The 21,293-nt window shown below is 44.2% G+C and overlaps 1 protein-coding gene across 4 annotated transcripts in view; it reads left to right on the top strand.

The window, feature by feature from the left end:
* Nucleotides 1-21,293, top strand: part of LOC124721177 (filamin-A) — a 537,279-nt gene that overhangs the window by 452,251 nt on the left and 63,735 nt on the right. For all 4 annotated transcript variants that reach the window (XM_047246011.1, XM_047246013.1, XM_047246012.1 and 1 more), the window contains one exon: nt 2,318-2,453. In XM_047246011.1, the coding sequence (XP_047101967.1) occupies nt 2,318-2,453 (136 nt within the window). The remainder of the gene's footprint in view (nt 1-2,317; nt 2,454-21,293) is intronic.

Genomic DNA, 21,293 nt, shown 5'->3' on the forward strand with positions numbered 1-21,293 from the left:
TTCCTCCAACGATTCCCATTTAAGTTCCCCAAGCATTTGGCACTTGCGTATGGACTATAACCACCAGTTAAGGTCCTTGTAGCAAATCTCTCTATCATTCGATATTTGCCAGGCCTGCTTGATAAGGACTTCGTACATCACAAGAAAGCCGGCCGGGGTGGCCGAGCGGTTCTAGGCGCTACAGCCTGTAACCGCGCGACCGCTACGGACACAGGTTCGAATCCTGCCTCGGGCATGGATGTGTGTGATGTCCTTAGGGTAGTTAGGTTTAAGTAGTTCCAAGTTATAGGTGACTGGTAACCTCAGATGTTAAGTCTCATAGTGCTCAGAGGCATTTGAGCCATCAGAAGAAAATTCTGGATCGGTAGCAGATTCTTTGCGTTTTCCCAGAATGCTTCCAACAAAACTAAATATTTCATTCGTTACTTACATTGATTTTACGTGATCGCTCCATTTCATATCGCTTCTTTGTGTTGCCTCTAAATATTTATTAGACGTAACGTGCTCAAATTGTTCACATGTAATTGTGTAGTCAGATACTGTTTATCTCTTTGTTAGAGGCATTGTGTTCTATTGGGAAACAAGCAAGCAAGCCAGACCCAGATTTTATGGCGCTGCCGAAAAATGATCGTGGTATACACGCTCTTTTCTCTCGATGTGGCTTCTAATCGAAACTTTATTCCGAGTTAGAGTACTTACAACGACAAGAAACCAGATTGGCCAAAGAAACCTGCTATGCACCTGTGAATGACCTAAAAAAGAAATAATTATCTAGGGCTCTGACACGCTACAGCGTCGGACAAGCAAATTTAAAGCAACCGTAAGCTCCTCATCCACGATCGCTTAAAACGGGAATGACCTGTATAACTGACACAGTTAACTATAACCCGTGTCTGAGGCACTCTTAATTCTTTTTTCTCTTACCTTTAGGGTGCCTGATTCTCAGTCACAGTGCTTTTTGCCTTCTAGGAGTGATCAATTTTTTCGAACATTGGCAGATACACGCGCCATTTCGATCTCATGAGTTAAGATGGTTCACTGCCTTGCGCTCTTTTCCTAAAATAATAAACAAGTAATTTGCAAAAAGTCTATAGCCACCTGACCATGAGCGTAGACTCCAAACTACATACGTCGGAAACAATTGCCCGTTGTGACTGGCCAATAGCAAAGTTCTGAAACCATAGTTAATAGACTAACCTCCTTTATTCCTTTCAATGACTTTCACCTACACGTCCATATTTTCCATTACAATCTGACGGAGAGCACTTGACTCTTTCTTCCAGTATTTTTCTTTGTCGGTGCTTGATTTCTGTGTGTCTGTTTAGGATAGAACTACACAATAACTTGTACCTTTTTCTTTTCCTTCTGCTCAAAGCAAAGCCACACCTCGACAATATTATCCGCAATACTTGCTTTAAACCGTTAGAGATGGTACAATAGTTAAGACGCTGGACTCCTATTTGAGAGGAACGTGGTTCAAATTTCCGCCCAGCCATCTCGATTTGAGTTTCCCGCTGTTTCCCCAAACCACTTCAGACAAAATGGTTCTTCCATGATTGTCATAAAAAAAACTACTGTCTTTCTCCAGAAACTTCGTTGTATAATTTCTGTTTCATCTTATTTCCCGACGACAGCCGTTGCAACGAAAGCTACGATGTGACTTCCGTTGGAAGGATCCGTCGCTCCCACATTATCAAATGGAGAATCATGAATAGGGACTTTCTGGTTATTTTTCCGACGTATCCACAAACAACAGCTTTCTGTTTTTTATGCACAGTGCCTGCGGTTCGGTATGCGTCTGTCATGACTATTAAATTTTGAACAATCGGAATAAATTGAAACTTGGCCCTCTAAAACTGTTGTAAATAAACCAAAGGTCTTCCGTTTTCTTTTAATTTCGTGAGTAAACGTGAAACATTTGTCACATTGAGGTAATAGTTGTTAAACATGAACATTAAAATCAAACTGCACAGTATTTAAATTTAATTGCGAAAAATTAAAAATAACCAATTTTTTAAAAAGCGATACTGTATAGGGGGATCCCATAGTTTTAAACGAGGAATGGGAAAAGAAGAGATTTTAAAAGGCTTAGAATATAGGATATGACTGTCAAATAATGGTCTCAAGGGCGCACCGTGCGGAATAGTGTTTTAGTGTCAGGTTGTTCTGAGTGACCAGATAAATGAAATTTACCAATGTTGTTTGTATAAGTGGAACTTTATAGGGTAGGGGAGAGGCTCTAATTTTTGTGAGCGAAGCCATTTGTTTTCTTGATATTGCCAGGGTTATGCATCGTGGTGTGTTTCATGTGTTTCAGGCGGGCCCAGAGGACTACGTGAAGCAGACGGTCGTCCAGGAAACACAACGTGTGCAAAAGACCACCACCAGCCAACAATACAGATCTGTGCAGTTGGACAACATCCCTCTGCCCACAACAGGAGGACACGTCACAGGTAAAAAAATCCTGAAATATCTTACTAATAGCCGCTGCCATTACCACATTACCACTACCCCCCCCCCCCCCCCCCCACCGTTATATAACATTTTATCGACGGTCCACTATTAGCTATACTGTAATGCTAGCACAAACAGTTGATAATACAGGGTGACAGTTACTGAACTATATTAAATAAAATCGTCATAACTTCTGAACGGTCTGCGTTAGGACGTTCAAACTACACGGTTGGCCGAGGGCTCTGAGCACTATGGGACTTAACATCTATGGTCATCAGTCTCCTAGAACTTAGAACTACTTAAACCTAACTAACCTAAGGACATCACACAACACCCAGCCATCACGAGGCAGAGAAAATCCCTGACCCCGCCGGGAATCGAACCCGGGAACCCGGGCGTGGGAAGCGAGAACGCTACCGCACGGCCACGAGATGCGGGCCGGTTGGCCGAGGGGCATGATGGGAATTAGTAGCGCATGCATGGTTTGATTTAGCGACGAAGCCCACTTTCGTTTGGATGGGTTCGTCAGTAAGCAAAATTGGCGCATTTCGGGGACTGAGAATCCGCATTTCGCGATCGATAAGTCTCTCAACCTCAACGAGTGACTGTGTGGTGTGCGATGTTCCTAGATGGCACGGTGACTCCCGAACGGTACGTGAAGGTTTCGGAAGATGATTTCATCCCCATTATCCAAAGTGATTCTGATTTCGACAAGATGTGGGTCATGCAACACGGAACTCGACGCCATCGAAGCGGGAGAATGTTTGATGTGCTGGAGGAGCACTTTGGGGACAGCATTCTGGCTCTGGGGTACCTAGAGGCCACTAGTATGGGCCTCGATTGGCCGCCATGTTCTCTGGATCTGAACACATGCGACTCCTTTTATGGGGCTGTATTAAAGACAAGGTGTACAGCATAACCCCAAAACCATTGCTGTACTGAAAACACCCATTCAGGAGGTCATGTACAGCATCGATGGTCCGACACTTCAGCGAGTCGTGCTGAATTTCGCTGTTTGTCTCCGTGACATCGTCGCCAATGATAGCAGGCATATCGAACATGTTATAACCTAAATCCGAATGTCTGTAGTGACGTTTACATGTGGAATAAGGTGTGTTCACGGTGCAGATTGTCGCTAATTTACGTTTTTTCATATAGTTCAATAATTGTCACCCTGTACCAACCCTTTTCATAAGACTACGTTATTATCTCACAAAATAAAAAAAAATCTGAGTAGCAGTGTTCACTGATACAAAGTGAGTAAAGTGAAACTATAGACAGAGGAAACAACCGCAAACTTGATGATGCTGTTGTGATGTGGAGAAACTCATTTGAATATTGAAATTTAATAACGTTTGATACAACGCTATTTTTTCTCTTCGTATGTTACTATTTACAATATATGGACAAGTTACTTTTATACTGCGCCTCTTTGCCAAGATTTACGTTTGGCTGTTCTTCGCGGGACAACATGAGCAAAAGGAAAATCAGAGGAAGACGTTAAAAGTAATAAGATAGGAATACTAAGTGACCTAAAACTGAGATACGTTGAGAGTCTTCACGATCTAACTACGTGAATTAGGAAGCATTGGTGCCTTTCGCACCAGCACTGATTCACCGGGTAAAAAACTGTGGACAACGTATTAGGAAGCACCTATGCTTTCATCTCATACACTTTGATTAGCTTCGGTTAATAAAATTACTCTGTTTCTCACTCCCCCAACTCTCCCCGACAGAGAGAAGAGAGAAGCGAACTAAGTGTACCAAGTAGTTCCTCGAGTGCCTACTAGCTATAAGTCTACGATAATTTGGCATGTGCAGTGGTACTTGGTACCCCACGAGGGAGAAAGTAAACAGGATTAACGACAGCTCAATTAGAACTCGGAAATCAGTGATAGATTTTTCAACTGTAACGTGTTCTTCCTTGCCAAATGAGAGTGAGTTTTTATACACGCAGAAACTGTAGTATGTTTATTTTTGCTACTACCGTAGCGAATCCGATTATTCGGTTTACCTATACCTAAGCGTTTTCCGTCTCTTGTCCTAAGAAACCTGCCGGCCGGAGTGGCCGTGCCGTTCTAGGCGCTACAGTCTGGAGCCGAGCGACCGCTACGGTCGCAGGTTCGAATCCTGCCTCGGGCATGGATGTGTGTGATGTCCTTAGGTTAGTTAGGTTTAATTAGTTCTAAGGCGACTGATGACCTCAGAAGTTAAGTCTCATAGTGTTCAGAGCCATTTGAAGCATTTCAACCTAAGAAACCTGCGAGAGCATTAGGCAGTAAGACTGTAACAACATTCTCAAACATTCCCCGCAAACACAATCTAGTAGTTCATTTCGTACACACAGTATTGAAGCTATCAACTAACAGAATTTTAGGCCCTCCTGGGAAAGCTAATGTCAGTATATTCTTCAATCACTGATGAGAGTCTGTTACTGGGCTCTGTTAACTCAGCGTGCTTCCAATAATGTTGTTACCCCTCCATAACCCCCCCCCCTCTTTTCCACCAAACTGGAAAAATAATCTGCATGCAGTGTCTTAAAGTCGTTACATCACATCTTTCTCCGTAAAAAAGAAAATACCTATAAGTGAATATAAACGATGACCTCACCCCATTTTTTTCTCTCATATTGTGTGTGTGTGTGTGTGTGTGTGTGTGTGTGTGTGTGTGTGTGTGTGTGTGTGTGTGTGAGAGAGAGAGAGAGAGAGGTCATCAAGCGGTAGATGGAGGAAATAAGAAATGCGCTAGCCAGAATAGCCCCTGATTCCCGCTGGGTTTGCCGTTTGCAGGCCGAATGTGACGCATTTGTTTGTCTCCTCTGTCCCATTAATCAGTTTCTTAAAACAGACCACGGTTTGCTTTCCTGCGGAAACTGGTATGTTGAGCGGTAAAGATAGAGCCGTAGCAGGGTTCAAACAATCAGCAGCCTGACAAACAGACTGCCCTATTAGTGAACATGTGTTACATCTCTCAGCGCGTTGAGACCTATGAACCTGCTGGCTTCTCCAACTGTGTCGCAAGCTCAGATTCTCATCTGTTGTAGTATACTCACTAACGACCCATACTAACAAAGATGTTAAATGTCCATTGCTTTACAGAGCGAGGTGGCGCTGTGGTTAGCACATTGGACTCGCATTCGGGAGGACGAAGGTTCAAACCCGCGTCTGGCCATCCTGATTTGGTTTTCCGTGATTTCCCTAAATCGCTTCAGGCAAATGCCGGGACGATTCCTTTGAAAGGGTACGGCCGACTTCCTTCCCTCATCCGATGGGATCGATGACCTCGCTGTCTGGTCCTCTCCCCCGAATCAACCAACCTACCAACCAGTATGCCATCAAAATGTGATTACGGAAAGAAATCATAGCTTGGATAACTTTTTACTCATTAGAAGGAATTCGGATCGGAATCCTACCTAAATGCAGCACAAGGGCGTAGGGAAATATTTCAGCTTTCGACCAAGTATGCAAATTTGCCGTAAGGCTAACGGCAACGTTACAATCTGTTTATGTCGATCACAGATAACTCGCACTTGTTAATGTTGCTTTAGCATTGTTGTAAACTCAATAGAAGTTGAGTTCTCGTTATTAAAAAAGTCCATTTGCAGAGCTGACTCACAAAAAAAATGGGTAAATAATATTCTCTGAAATAGACTGCTGTACTAGGAAGGGCGTCGTTCCCCAGATCTCGAAGGGTGCGAAAGTTAGCAGTTACAGCGAATTGTGATTTGACATAGTCGGGCAAGATCGTCTTACAGCACATAACCTTCAACCGCTGATACAACGATTATTATAATAATGATAATTATTATTATTAATGTATTAACATCGGATAGGTAAACAAATAAGATTCTTGCCGTATAACATGTTAATTATTTTTCAAAAAGTAAACAAATACAACATGAAAACTGAAAACGCATTACGTCTCATTCCTTATTACACAACTAACCGCACCTAAAGTTAATTGTCTGAAATCGCATTAATGCTTAACTGTGCACAAGCACTAGCCAAGAGTTACGGTCTTTATCACATCACTCTTCATTATGAGACACATTGAGTTCACGATATGTGAATACACTCGCTCGTAGGCCAGTGTTACTAGATATTTCAGTCTGGTAATATGACTGATGGAAAGAATTGAATCCAAATCACGCTCTTATCATAATTTATTTTTCAAAGTTTCTAGCTCTTTTTTTGCAAATACACACGGGAATCTGAAGAGCAGGGAGGGTTTTCACAAATAACAGTTGCACCGCTGTTCTTTCTTTTTACACCTGTGTAGAGGGCATTGGGTCTCTAATGACTTTGCAGATTTGCGATTATTTGACACATTATTTATTAAAACGCGTGTTTACTCCTGCAGATGTGTAATACCCACATCGCAGAGGTACATCTAATACTCCGCAAGGCACTGTTATGAGCTTGCCGGGAGGAAATGGGACTATATATTGTTCCATTTGTGTACTGTGTATATACGCCTCTGGGCGTGCACTAGTCTCTCTTACTTATTCTTATGGTCCCTACACGAGATAAAAGATGCTGTCATAATGAACCTTCAACCTCCTTCGAAGACAAGTTATTTTTTCATGAACTCTATACTGCCTTTCTTCCAAGAATTCCTATTTAAATTCCCCGAACTGTTCTGTTACACTTCTGTATGAACTAAACCGACCTTTCTCGATCCTTCCAGTGGCTTACTGAATTCATCTTGTGTCTTTTGTCATGGCTATTCGCAGCAACTCCAAATCTTGGACCAATACTGCAGAATTGGTCACATTACCACCTTGTATATTATTTTTCTTTACAGACGCACTGCATTTTCCCAGTACCCTTCCGATTAATACATTCTTAATATTAATTTTACATGATCATCCCACTTCATATCGCTTCTGAGTGGCAGCCGTAAGGACTTAACGTTTTGACTTGCCCAAGATGTTCACAGTTAATACCGTAATTATATACTATCGGGTTCTTTCTGTTTTTGTAGGTATCATATTACATTTGTCCACATTCAAAGAGAAAAAATGGTTCAAATGGCTCTGAGCACTATGGGACTTAACTTCTGAGGTCATCAGTCCCCTAGAACTTAGAACTACTTAAACCTAACTAACCTAAGCACATCACACACGCCCATGCCCGAGGCAGGATTCGAACCTGCGACCGTAGCGGTCGCGCGGTTCCAGATTGAAGCTCCTAGAACCGCTTGGCCACAAAATTAAAAGAAAACTGGACTCTACTGCACCTAAGCCGCACGGGATTAGCCGAACGGTCGGAGGCGCTGCGGTCACCCGGACTGTGCGGCTGGTCCCGGCGGAGGTTCGAGTCCTCCCTCGGGCGCGGGTGTGTGTGTTTGTCCTTAGGATAATTTAGGTTAAGTAGTGTGTAAGCTTAGGGACTGATGACCTTAGCAGTTAAGTCCCATAAGATTTCACACACATTTGAACATACTGCACCTAATGTAAACATTGTCAGTCTTTCTGTAATTCCGTACCATCGTCAAATAACGATGCCTCTGTGGCCAACGGAATCTTCAGCGGGAAGTCTTATAGTGCAGATGATTCTATCTGCTCAATCGCATGTGTGTATTCAGGACATTGGAGGTCCTATCAGCTTCCATGGGGCACACCCGACCTACTCAGCTTCCCGACTCTGAAGACTCACATCTTGCGACGTGTGTACGCCAGTCTTCTCTTCGTCCAGTATTAGTTCTATTCTCAAACTGCAAGTGTCCCGATGTTCAGATGGGTATTGAGTACAAAAGTGGGAAGGCGATGTGAAGTGTTCCCGTTCGAATCTCGCGTAGGATCGAGCGCTAGGGGATGGGTGTCATTAGGCAGAGAAGCAGTTCCCGCTGCCGTGGTGTGCTCCACTTCCCCCATTCCGGCAGGAATGTGCGGCCTGGCCTCGGGTGTGACCAAGTCGGCTATATATATATCCGGGGCCTCCAGGCTACCGCGGCAGCGGAGGCGGAGGTGCTGACTCAGCGCCGAGACCCCCGCCCTGCCTCTCTGTACATCACACCTTACACAAGACGTGTTTCGCCTCTCATCTGACAACCACGTCTGCCTTCAGTAATACACCCAGTAGCGCCACGTTCCTTCACAACGGCAACAATTTATTCTGTCCAGACATATTACACACTGAAAGTCGTAATTTGATCTAAGAGATGTGCGAATCTGCGGCAGTTTCTGTGCGGCCAGGGCAGAGGCTGAGAACGCCAATAAGAAGAGCATTTCTGGCGTACGCCGTTCTAGGTGCAATGCATTTAATTTTTGAAATCACGTTCTCACCAGCAGCCTTGTTGTTACTGCTGGGTTACAAACATATTTGACATTAATATTAAGAGAAAACGATATTTCCGAGAACTTCAGAATTCTGATAAAAACGTATCCAGTAATAGTAAAATCCAGTAAATTATTACTTCTCTTGGCTTTTACACAAACAGTGTGATGATTGACGTGTATACTCCATATAATAGATTTCAGATTTATTTCTCAAAAAAAATGGCTGTGAGCACTATGGGACTTAACTTATGAGGTCATCAGTCCCCTGCAACTTAGAACTACTTAAACCTAACTAACCTAAGGACATCACACACATCCATGCCCGAGGCAGGATTCGAACCTGCGACCGTAGCGGTCGCGCGGGTCCAGACTGTAGCGCCTAGAACCGCTCGGCTACGCCGGCCGGCGCTACCAACAGAGACGTTCAGTTGAGCAGCGAGGAGTTTGTGTGATTCGTCGATCACCTCGAATGGCTGTATCAGTACGTTCCAACGACACGACCTCCAAATTCTAAAAGTATAGAAAACAGTAGTGCTATGTATACATTTAGAATTCGAATGTTTGCCTTTAAAGTTCTGTCTCATATGTTTACATTCATAGCATACACTACGCATTTTAAGTAATGACTAATGCAGTATGGTGGCTTAAACCATTTTAACCCTTCACCCATGAATATGGTCAAAGACCGAAACCGGTAGAGTTTCGGTTTAAAATTAAAATAGCCGATGGTTCAAATATGCATTTTTTGCATTACTTACCGGCTGTTGGAAGTCATCTTCCAAAAATGTTTAAATTTTTTTTAGTCACTATTGGACTGGCAAGTAAGGAAGAGATTCTGCGCCAAATACCGTAGTGTCTCGTGTAGTGATAACTCGTGATCTGTTGACGATATTTGTCTCTCGGATGGTTCGGCTACCCACTTGACGCTCTGTCAGACAGGTGGACACTGGATTTTGTCCTCTTCCTTCTGTCAAAAAATGGTTCAAATGGCTCTGAGCACTATGAGACTTAACTGCTGTGGCCATCAGTCCCCTAGAACTCAGAACTACTTAAACCTAACTAACCTAAGGACATCACACACAACCATGCCCGAGGCAGGATTCGAACCTGCGACCGTAGCGGTCACGCGGGATCAGACTGTAGCGCCTAGAACCGCACGGCCACTCCGGCCGGCTTCCTTCTGTCATCATAATCAATAGCTAAACAACACTCGACACTCACTTGTCACAGTCATCGATACGGTAGAGTTTCGCATGTTACGCGACGTCGGACGTGCTAGCTGTCTGAATGGCGTCTGCTTGAAAGTCTTGAAACAGGCACAGAGCAATTTGTAAAGTAAAAGAGGTTGAAACTTTCCATTTTTTTCTTTCATTCCACGTTTCACACCAGTTTAACAACCACAGTTTCGTCCTTGAGCTTATAATGTGATTGCATATCTCCTATAACGAAAGTGAGACCCTACTGCGAGTGACGTGTCTGCCAAAGGCCGGGCCCCGTACAAATCTAATTGCGTGGCCTGAAATATGAAAAAGATGGTGGCTGGGTGTTCTATATGCGTCTGGGACAGGAAGCTAGTGGGCGAGCTCTCGGACTCCTTCCAGAACGGCCCTGGCGTCTCATTTACCACTCTGCTAGCGGCGCCCGCGTTCGCCCTGTCCCGTGACAACTGACTCATTCGCGAGGCGCGCGCAAAACGACTCATTTGTCAAAATGGTGTGATGGCTGGTGCCTGGACAGTTCTGCTCTGCCAGCGTACTGCAGCCGTGTCGTCTTGACTGTGCGAGCGGCCTCGTCGAGATGGCAGGATATTTCTGATGTACATTTGGGCACTTGATGACGGTGCAACGGCGCGCTGCCAAAGTGCCCGGAGTTCTGGCTTCAGCTCCTCTTCAATACCGAGATGACTTTACAGCAGGTTTTCATCGCCATTCTCTCCAGTTTGCTGCTTCCTGTTCAGTTTTGTGTGGAGATAGCACTCTAGGACCCAGTTCGTCCGTACACATCATCTTCGGCCCGTCTCTGTCTGGCTGTCTGGTTTGTAGTTAACCCCACATGCCGAAGTAAGTGACCTACTCAGAATTCGCGTCATGGACAACGGTGTTCCATAGCCACGGTACGCTCTCTGTTCGCTGAAGAAGCTTTTCATATGTTAGTGTGGCTCTCTGTGGTGTCTTAAGCATCCGGTGGTAATTTTACATCTCCAAAGCACCGATTCTTCTCATCTACCGTACTTAAAACTGTCCCACATCCGTAAACATTCCAGCTATAAGTCGTAATAAACTATTTACTTAACTCGATGTTGATGTTATTTGATGCGAAAGCTTAAAAAGAAAGTTGCCGTTTATGCGGTGTCTCTCGACTCAGGGATTAGCTGGTTTGAATTCTGGTGGTGGAAAGATTTCACTGCCAGTATTTGTTTGACAAAGGGAGAGAGTAGGTGGCGTAACGTTGCAGAGAGTAGATGGCGTAACGTTGCTGATCACCAGTTTTTGGGTCAGCGCCCTGGATTAAATTCCAAACCTCTTTGCAGTGACTCTTGAAATGAGGATATGTGATGAAGACGGTGATCCGTCTGTCGGATGAGAACGGTAAACTCGGCGGTCCCATTGAGTCGGCTATGTGCCGGTATCGAGTTTCAACCTTTCCCTTCCCTTCATACATAACAACACAAACCCAACACTACACTGTACAAGTACTTATCAGTCATCCATGCGACACTCATACGACACTTCGTAAGAGGTCGGAGGAAGCCAATGCAAACCACGTCTTTTAGGACACTGCTTACAACAACAATATAGATTTCCTGCGTCAGCTCCGCTGCGCTCATTTTCTGATTTGACTTTGCAGCCGAGTGTATTGCGCAGGTAAGATCTTTCAGGTCTCATTTTCTTACCGTTATCGTGCTTTTGCCTTAAGTGAAATTCTTCAGTCTGGTCCAGCCGTTCACTGTCAAATGGTTCAAATGGCTCTGAGCACTATGGGACTTAACATCTGTGGTCATCAGTCCCCTAGAACTTAGAACTACTTAAACCTAACTAACCTAAGGACATCACACACATCCATGCCCGAGGCAGGATTCGAACCTGCGACCGTAGCGGTCGCGCCGTTCACTGTCGATAATTGTGGTAAACCCCTGAAGGCGTTGTGGTAATTCACTGGACTTGCATTCGTGAGGACGCCGCTTCAAATCCCCCTTCGGTGAATCAGATTTAGGCTTTCAGTAATTTCCCTAAGTCGCTTACGGTGAATGCCGGGCTAATTCTTTGGAAGGGCACGGGTGATTTCCTTCCCCGATCCGAGCTGCTTCCCAGTCTGTGACCTCGTCGTAGATGAGACTTCAAACCTTAATCTTCCTTCCTTCCTTCCTTTACTCACTGCAAATTGTTTAGATTTTCCATTGTCCATTTTTAGGCTGTATTTAGTGCTAAGAATGGACGTAATTACACTAAAAGTGTCTGATGGTTCTCTTTCACTTTAATCGAGAACTGTGCACTAACGACAGAAAAAGTATTATGGCTATTCTGCACTTTCATTCCTAGTGCGTCGTCCAGTTTTTACTGCCTTTCCTTAAAACTTACTGGCAGAATGCAATAAGCTGTGTATATGAAAGTAGGCACCCTTCTCGCATACGACGGATGCCTGCCGTGAAATTTACGGTGGCCGTCGAAATAATCTCGATGCGTCATTGTTTTAGGTAAGTTTTTACAACGTGGAAAATCAACGTTGTACCAGCATGAGGTAGTTTAACGTCCCGTCAAAGAAGATACTAATAGAGACTGAGAAGAAGATCGGATTGGGGAATATGGGGTGATAAATTCAGCCGTGTCCCGTCAAGGGCATCATTCCGGCACTTACCTTCAATAAAGTGGAAGGATATCGGCAAACTTAAATTCAGGTGTCTGGACGGGGATTTGAATTGTCGTTCTCCCGAATGCGAGTCCAATGTATCACTGCGCTACGTCGCTATGTCGACGTTGTAAGTCGCTTGCATCGCACCTCTGTTATCGGAACTGTATTAAGCAAATGAGTGCTGTTATCACCTCAGCTACAGGTTCGCTTTTCCTTTCGTGCTGGTGAGAATAACATCCCATCGAGACAGAGGATACTGGAAGCGGAAGGCCAGCTCAGCCGTATTGAAGGAAAGAGATATTTGAATGTCTCCTCGAGAGTGACATAATTAGAGACGTAGTATCAGCACATACGAGAAAAATGACAATAGAATTCCGCCATTGTCGTGTTGTAAGAAACATATCAGCATTCGCCTGAGATAATTTATGGGAAACACACGTCAGGATGACCAGACCGGGATTCGAGCTTTGCTCGTACCAAGTATGAGTCCAAAGCCCCGACAACGGCGCCTGCTGACTTGGTTAGATGGACAAGAGTTAACTTGGGTCGTTTCATAAAAAAATGTACATTTCACTTGATAAATCTTGAACATTCATTACTATCAACAAATGCTTTTATGTAAATTACTGAAATTGAACAAATTATGGAAGAAGGAAGAACTAGGGGATTAATTTAAAAAAAAAAAAAAACTAAATCTACATTTCAATAATTCTGTAAGGTTTTGTTACATACGTATCTTTAAAATAGTCTCTTTACTTTTACAATACTTTGCTGTTACTCGATTTACTCCTTTTCATTAAAAAGTATAAAGAAGGTATCAACTGTGAGCGCAAATAACTAATTTAGTCTAGAAAAAATGCATTAGTCTTCAGAGTAATAGTGCGAATATGAAGAACCTTACTCTGCTGTCCGCTGTAGCATAGTAAACGAAAACAGTTATCAACTCTAAATTTGGATTGAACCTGCAACTGTTTTACAAGACAGGATTGTATTAGAGGTAGTATGTATGTTACCTCCGGCCTGTGGACCGACGTCTAGGTGGCGGGGGGGGGGGGGGGGGGAACACGTATAGTTTAATATGCTTCCAAGCGACAGTACAGTACGACCTTTACACGTTCACGAGGTATTAAAAGAGGGGAGGGGGTGGAAGAAGTGTTACATCAAAGTAAAAGGCCTTGGATACATTCGACGACGGATCACACCCTCCATAACAGGTACAGTAGCACCGAACAAATTGGTGTAGTGATCTAGCAGCGGGGCTCAAACTCCCGAAGCCCATACAAGTTATCTGTAGTATCCATAAACAGATTAACCGAATGCCACGATGGTTCCTCCGAAAAGCAAAAAGCAGATTTCCTTTCGCATTTTAAACTTCTCTGAGCCTGTGGTCATCTCTAACGTTTTCACCGTCGAAGGTACGTCAAGCTAATTTTCCTCCATTCCTTCGTCTTCTGCTGTTCCCTTTAATCATACAATGCGACTGCCCGAAGAGTTTCTTGAACACGCCACGCCTGCTTCTCTCCCCAGCCGAGCTAATGCTTTGTGTCTGATGACCTCAGTGTGGCGAGATGTACGCATCTTACTTTGATCATTATTTCTCATATCTGCGCGAGTACTTTGTGCAGTTCCCTATAAATGGTATTTATAACGTTATTTGTAGCTCTCTCCCACTCCTCTTGCGAATAGAGGATGAAATAAATTTGCTTCTGTGCACTTCCATCCGGTAGCTCACTTGTTCTCTCTTAATTTGTTAAAATGGGCCATAGGTCAAATACATGATGGTGGCAGTGGCTTGCGGAGGAAACATTTTGACAGGAATTTAAGTCTCCCATACAGTTGTGTATGCTCTCTGTTATAGTAAAGAGGAAACATCTCGGCCTGGCAAAGAGATGGCGTCGATATCAATGAATCCCTTTTTGCTATGTTTCTACACTACCGCAAGTGAAATGGCAAGTTAATCTACATTTTTTAAAGTAGTTAGGTTTACTTTAAATCGATAAGCTAGGATACAATGGTCTCTCGATGTTTTCGGTTTATCATCAACCGAAACTTGTCTCAAGGTGTTGGATGGTTTACAGGTGGTGTGCTCCTTCATGTTCAATTCTTATGAAATTAGTTACCGAATTCAAATATGGTTGTACTTGTCATGAAGATTATGTTATTTCCAGACACGCTAAAACTGCAAACACTGATGAAAACGCAGAGAAAGTGCAAAATCTGTTGTTGGAGGTCGACGATTAAAAGGTGAATGAAGTGGGTGACACCATAGGCAAATCAGAAGAAAGTGTGCGATACGTATTAGACGAAGAATCAACTTTGAGAAAGCTTTTTGCGCGTAGGGCGTCGCATTTGTTGAAAGCTTTCCGGAGGTTCTGGAGGTAAAAGTGGAAACAAATTTCCAAGAAATATTTCGAGCACTACAAACGATTTATGTGCACAGATTTGTTATCTAACATGACACTTGAACCTACTATTTGACGACAGAAAAGAAACAACATCTCGAGCAGTGGGTAGAAGCGGGTGGTACTTCACTAAAGTATCGGCCATGTCGAATTCCTCTGTCGGAAAGGTTATGACCAGTGTTTCTTGGGATGCAATTTTCCATATTGATCACCTTCCAAAGAAGGAGATAATATACTGCGCAAGTCTTCTGCCCCAAGTAGTTGCTAATATACGTATTCAGAAGCCTGAACGGAACGAGAGAGAATAATCTGTTATCTGGTCTGTGCACTTGTACACCAAGATACCGCGGCAGTGGGAGAACTGAGGGATTCCATGTCAGTTGTCTGGCGCCCACCGATTCCACGCGTGTCTGGGAAACGTTTGGGTTTCAGTGTAGAGATTGTCAGTAATTTGCAGGCCAGTCGGGAGTATCGCATCAGGGATGCTATGTGCTCTCCGGAATGTCTGTGTATTTATTCCGAAAGCCAATGGATACTGCATGGCGGAGGGTACTTCGTACAAATACTCTTCAGTTCTCAGATTGAGCTAGGGGAATAATGATAAATCAGTGCGCGTCCTAATGTTTCTTACTCTCACGATTCAAAAGAGAGATGTAGGACGGTAGTGGCGGAATCGTCGTACAGCCTTCGTCGAACACCGGTTCTCTAAGTTAACCGAACACAGTTTCGCGAGAATCACGCCGCCTATCTTCCAAAGATTTCAATTTCAGTTCGTCAAGTAACCTTTTACACTTTCGTATGGTCTGTACCGAGCTATGGCGAACCTAGCACCAAAGTAGGTGGTCTATCTCGAGCAATATTCTTGGAAAAAATGTCCAATAAAGTGTGTGGATCAAAAATTTGATTAAGCAGGGGGGAAAAGTCATATTGGGTATCCTTTACCATTACTAGTCGTTTCGTTTCCTGTTCCACTTGCAAAGAGAGCGGTGGACAAATGACTGGTGATATGCCTCCATATGAACCCGATTTTTCGCATTTTATCTTCGTCGGGACCCCGGGTTCGATTCCCGGCGGGGTCAGGGATTTTCACCTGCTTCGAGATGATTAGGTGTTTGTGCTGTCCTCATTTCATTTCATCATCATTCATCAAAGTGGCGAGATTGGACTGAGCAAAGGTTGGGAATTTGTACCGGCCGTGAGGGCCGAGCGGTTCTAGGCGCTACAGTCCGGAACTGCGCGACTGCTACAGGCGCAGGTTCGAATCCTGCCTCGGGCATGGATGTGTGTGATGTCCTTAGGTTAGTTAGGTTTAAGTAGTTCTAAGTTCTAGGGGACTGATGACCTCCGATGTTAAGTCCCATAGTGCTCAGAGCCATTTGAACCATTTTTTTTACGGGCGCTGATAACCGCGCAGTTGAACGCCCCGCAAACCTAACATCAACAACATCTTATCTTCGTGGTCCTTACGCGAAATGTACGTTGGCGGCAGTGGAATCATTCTGAAATAGCTCAAATTCCGGTTCTGTAAATTTTCTCAATAGGTTTCAGTCCAGGGATACTTGCGTGTTGTCCGAACCTGCCAGGAACAAATCTAAGAGTAGTAGCCCACCTCTGAACTGCTTCGATTCCTTCCTCTAATCCGACCTAGTGTGGATACCAAACACCCGAGCAGTACTCAAGAATAGGTCGCCTCGGCGTCCTATATGGGGTTTCCTTTGCAGATGAACCACACTTTCTCAAAATTCTACCAACAAACCGAAGTCGACCATTCTCCTTCCCTACCACACTGCCCACATGCTCACGCTATTTCATACCGCTTTGCAACGTTACGACCAGAAATAATGTGACTGTGTCAAGCAACACACTACTAATGCTTTATCCGAATGTTAAAAGTTTGGTTTTCCTACTCATCCGCATTAACTTGCATTTATCTACATTTAGAGCCAGCTGCCAGTCAACTCACCAACTAGAAATTTTGTCTAAGCCGTCTTGTCCCTTCCAAAAGTTATTGAACTTCAGCGCTTTCCCGTACACCACAGCATCATCAGCAAACAACCGCTGATTACTGCCCACCCTGTCCGCTAGATCATTCACGTATATAGAAAATAATAGCGGTCCTATCATACTTCCCTGGGGCATTCCTTGTCACATTCTCGAGGACAACGTACTGTGTTCTATTTCTTAAGAAGTCTTCGAACCACTCGCGTGCGTGGGAACCTATTCCACATGCTCTTTACCTTCGTGAAAAGGCCACAATCAGTGTATAACATACGACTAAAGTCGTGGACACAGGTCAACAGACTATGGTTATGCGAGTATGTCATTTCCGCCTACGTACGACGAAGCCAATCTCTTTTTAGTGGAGCGTCATTTCCCTTCTGTCTTGCCTTACTGAACAAACTGTTGTTTGCTGCTTTCACCTGTGGACTCGTGAACCATGTTAAATTCATTGTTGGCAGCCAGTAGGGGCAGGCTGTGAGGGCACGCCATAAACCGACCCACACGGGCTATCTCTCAGGAAACTGAAAAATACCCTGTGTTAAAGGAAGATTAAGTTTTTAGTGCTTCGTGGCATTTTCAAAACTCCATCTCCGAATAGCTACTACAACCTATATCCTTTTGAATCTGCTTACTGTATTTGTCGCTTATCTCGCTCTCGCCCCTCCCTCCCAATCACTCACTTCCCTCCAATACTAGATTGATGATCCCTTAATGTCTTTGAATGTTTCCTATCAACCGATTCCGTCTTTTGCTCAAGTTGTGCCACGACTTTCTTGTCTTCCCAATTCTATTCAGTACCTCCTCATTAGTTTCATAATCTATGTCTCTAATCTTCAACAGTCTTCTATAGCTCCACATTTCAAAAGCCTGTATTCTCTTCCTGCTAAACTGTTTATCATCCAGGTTTCACTTCCATACATGGTTACACTCCAGACAAATACTTTCAGAAGACTTCCTAACACTTAAATCTATATTCCATGTTAATAAATTTCTCTTCTTAAGAAATGCTTTTCTTGCCTTTACTAGTCTATATTTTATACCCTCTCTGCTTCGGCCATCGTGAGTTATTTTGCAAAACTCGTCTGTTACTTAAAGTATCTCGTTTCCTAATCTACTTCCCTCAGCATCATCAGATTTAATTCGACTACATTCCATTATCCTTGTTTTGCTTTCGTTGAAGTTCATCTTCTCTCCTCCTTTCAAGACAATGTCTATTCTGTTCTGCTGCTCTTCCAAGTTCTTTGTTGGCTCTGACAGAATTACAATGTCATCGGCGAACGTCAAAGTTTTTTTTCTTTTCCCTGGACTTTAATTCCTACTCCAAATTTTTCTTTGGTTTTCTTTACTGCTGCTCAATGTACAGATTGAAAAACATCGGGTATCGGCTACAACCCCTTCTCAACCAGTGCTTCCATTTCATGCCGCTCGATTCTTACAACTGCCTTCTGGTTTCTCTGCAAGTTGAAAAACAGCCTCTCGCTCCCTGTATTTTACCTCTGCTACCTCCAGAACTCCAAAGCGAGTATTCCAATCAACATTGTCAAAAGTTTCCTCCAAGTCTACAAATGCTGTAAATAGAGGTTTGCCTTTCTTTAACCTATCTTGTAAGATAAATCGTAGAGTCAGTATTGCCTCGCGTGTTCCTACATTTATCCGGAATCCAAACTGATCTTCCACAATGTCGGCTTCTACCAGTTTCTCCCATTCTTCTTCTGTAAAGAATTCGTGTTAGTATTTTGCAGCCATGACTTACTAGTTCGGTCCAGAATGAGATTTTCGCTCTGCAGCGGAGTGTGCGCTGATATGAAACTTCCTAGTAGATTAAAACTGTGTACCAGATCGAGACTCGAACTCTGGATCTTTGCCTTTCGCGGGCAAGTGCTTTACCGTCTGAGCTACCCAAGCACGACTCACGCCCCGTCCTCACATCTTTACTTCTACCAGTACCTCGTCTCCTACCTTCCAAACTTTTATAGAAGCTCTCCTGCGTCTCCCGAGTTCGAGTCTCGGTCCGGCACACAGTTTTAATCTGCCAGGAAGTTTCATATCAGCGCACACTCCGCTGTAGAGTGAAAATCTCATTCTGAAAACATCCCCTAGCCTGTGGCTAAGCCATGTCTCCACAATATCCTTTCTTTCAAGAGTGCTAGTTCTGCAAGGTTCGCAGGAGAGCTAAAGTTTGGAAGGTAGGAGACGAGGTACATCTACATCTACATTTATTCTCCGCAAGCCACCCAACGGTGTGTGGCGGAGGGCACTTTACGTGCCACTGTCATTACCTCCCTTTCCTGTTCCAGTCGCGTATGGTTTGCGGGAAGAACGACTGCCGGAAAGCCTCCGTGCGCGCTCGAATCTCTCTAATTTTACATTCGTGATGTCCTCGGGAGGTATAAGTAGGGGGAAGCAATATATTCGATACCTCATCCAGAAACGCACCCTCTCGAAACCTGGACAGCAAGCTACACCGCGATGCAGAGCGCCTCTCTTGCAGAGTCTGCCACTTGAGTTTGCTAAACATCTCCGTAACGCTATCACGGTTACCAAATAACCCTGTGACGAAACGCGCCGCTCTTCTTTGGATCTTCTCTATCTCCTCTGTCAACCCGACCTGCTACGGATCCCACACTGATGAGCAATACTAAAGTATAGGTCGAACGAGTGGTTTGTAAGCCACCTCCTTTGTTGACGGACTACATCTTCTAAGGACTCTCCCAATGAATCTCAACCTGGCACCCGCCTTACCAACAATTAATTTTATATGATCATTCCACTTTAAATCGTTCGGTACGCATACTCTCAGATATTTTACAGAAGTAACTGCTACCAGTGTTTGTTCTGCTATCATATAATCATACAATAAAGGATCCTCCTTTCTATGTATTCGCAATACATTACATTTGTCTATGCTAAGGGTCAGTTGCCACTCCCTGCACCAAGTGCTTATCCGTTGCAGATATTCCTGCATTTCGCTGCAATTTTATAATGCTGCAACTTCTCTGTGTACTACAGCATCATCCACGAAAAGCCGCATGGAACTTCCGACACTATCTATTAGGTAGAAGTAAAGCTGTAAGGACGCGGCGTGAGTCGTGCTTTGGTAGTTCAGATGGTAGATCACTTGCCTGCGAAAGGTCCGAGTTCGGGTCTCGGTCCGGTACACAGTTTTAATCTGATACATCGGCAATTCTCAGGTCTCTCAGCAACTGCTTTCTTTAGAATCGGAATTATTTTATTCTTATTGAAGTCTGAGGGTATTTCGACTGACTCTTTAAAGAATAACCGATGTGTCCTTAACGGGTGGCTTGCGGAGAATAAATGTAGATGTACCTCGTCTCCTACCTTCCAAACTTTACAGAAGCTCTCCTGCGAACCTTGCGAAACTAGCACCCCTGAAAGAGAGGATATTGCGGAGACATGGCTTAGCCACAGCCTAGGGGATGTTTCCAGAATGAGATTTTCACTCTGCAGCTGAGTGTGCGCTGATATGAAACTTCCTGGCAGATTAAAACTATGTGCCGGACCGAGACTCGGACTCGGGAGACGCAGGAGAGCTTCTGTAAAGTTTGGGAGGTAGGAGACGAGGTACTGGTTGAAGTAACGCTGTGGGGACGCGGCGTGAGTCGTTCTTGGGTAGCTCAGATGGTAGAGCACTTGCCCGCGAAAGGCAAAGGTCCCGAGTTCGAGTCTCGGCCCGGCACACAGATTTAATCTGATAATTCGGTAATTTTCAGGTCTCTCAGCACTGCTTTCTTTAGAATCGGAATTATTATATTGTTATTGAAGTCTGAGGGTATTTCGACCGTCTTACACACCAGATGCAAGAGTTTTTGTCACGGCTGGTTCCTCCGAGACTGTCAGAGACTGACGGAATACAGTTTGCTCCGGGGACTTATTTGGATTTAGATCTTTCAGGGCTCATAGGATTAATGCTACTACATTCTCCGGAAATTATTTGAAAAATTTTGGAATTAATATATGTAAGAATATATATTTTTTAATTTAGTTATTTTGCGGAGAGGGAGCAGGATCGTGGCACTCGTAGCGCCCCCTCCAATCCCCCCGCCCTCGGATCCGCGCCTGCGTATTTCAAAACTCTTATTCAATTCTCCTTTTCCGGAAGAAAGCTACGGTATTGCGGTATCTGAAAATTCCACGTCGGGGGCCGATTTCCGGCACCCGAATCGCGAATGCCGGGCATCGGAAGAGCGAGGTGTGCGAAGTAATTGGCCACGGAGGAGTGGCAGGGGGCGACGCGTCTTTTCTGGAACAAGATGGCGGCAGAGCTGCCCCCTCTGGCGCGGCGCGCG

Source organism: Schistocerca piceifrons, chromosome X (genome assembly GCF_021461385.2).
Source record: "Schistocerca piceifrons isolate TAMUIC-IGC-003096 chromosome X, iqSchPice1.1, whole genome shotgun sequence".
NCBI lineage: Eukaryota > Metazoa > Arthropoda > Insecta > Orthoptera > Acrididae > Schistocerca > Schistocerca piceifrons.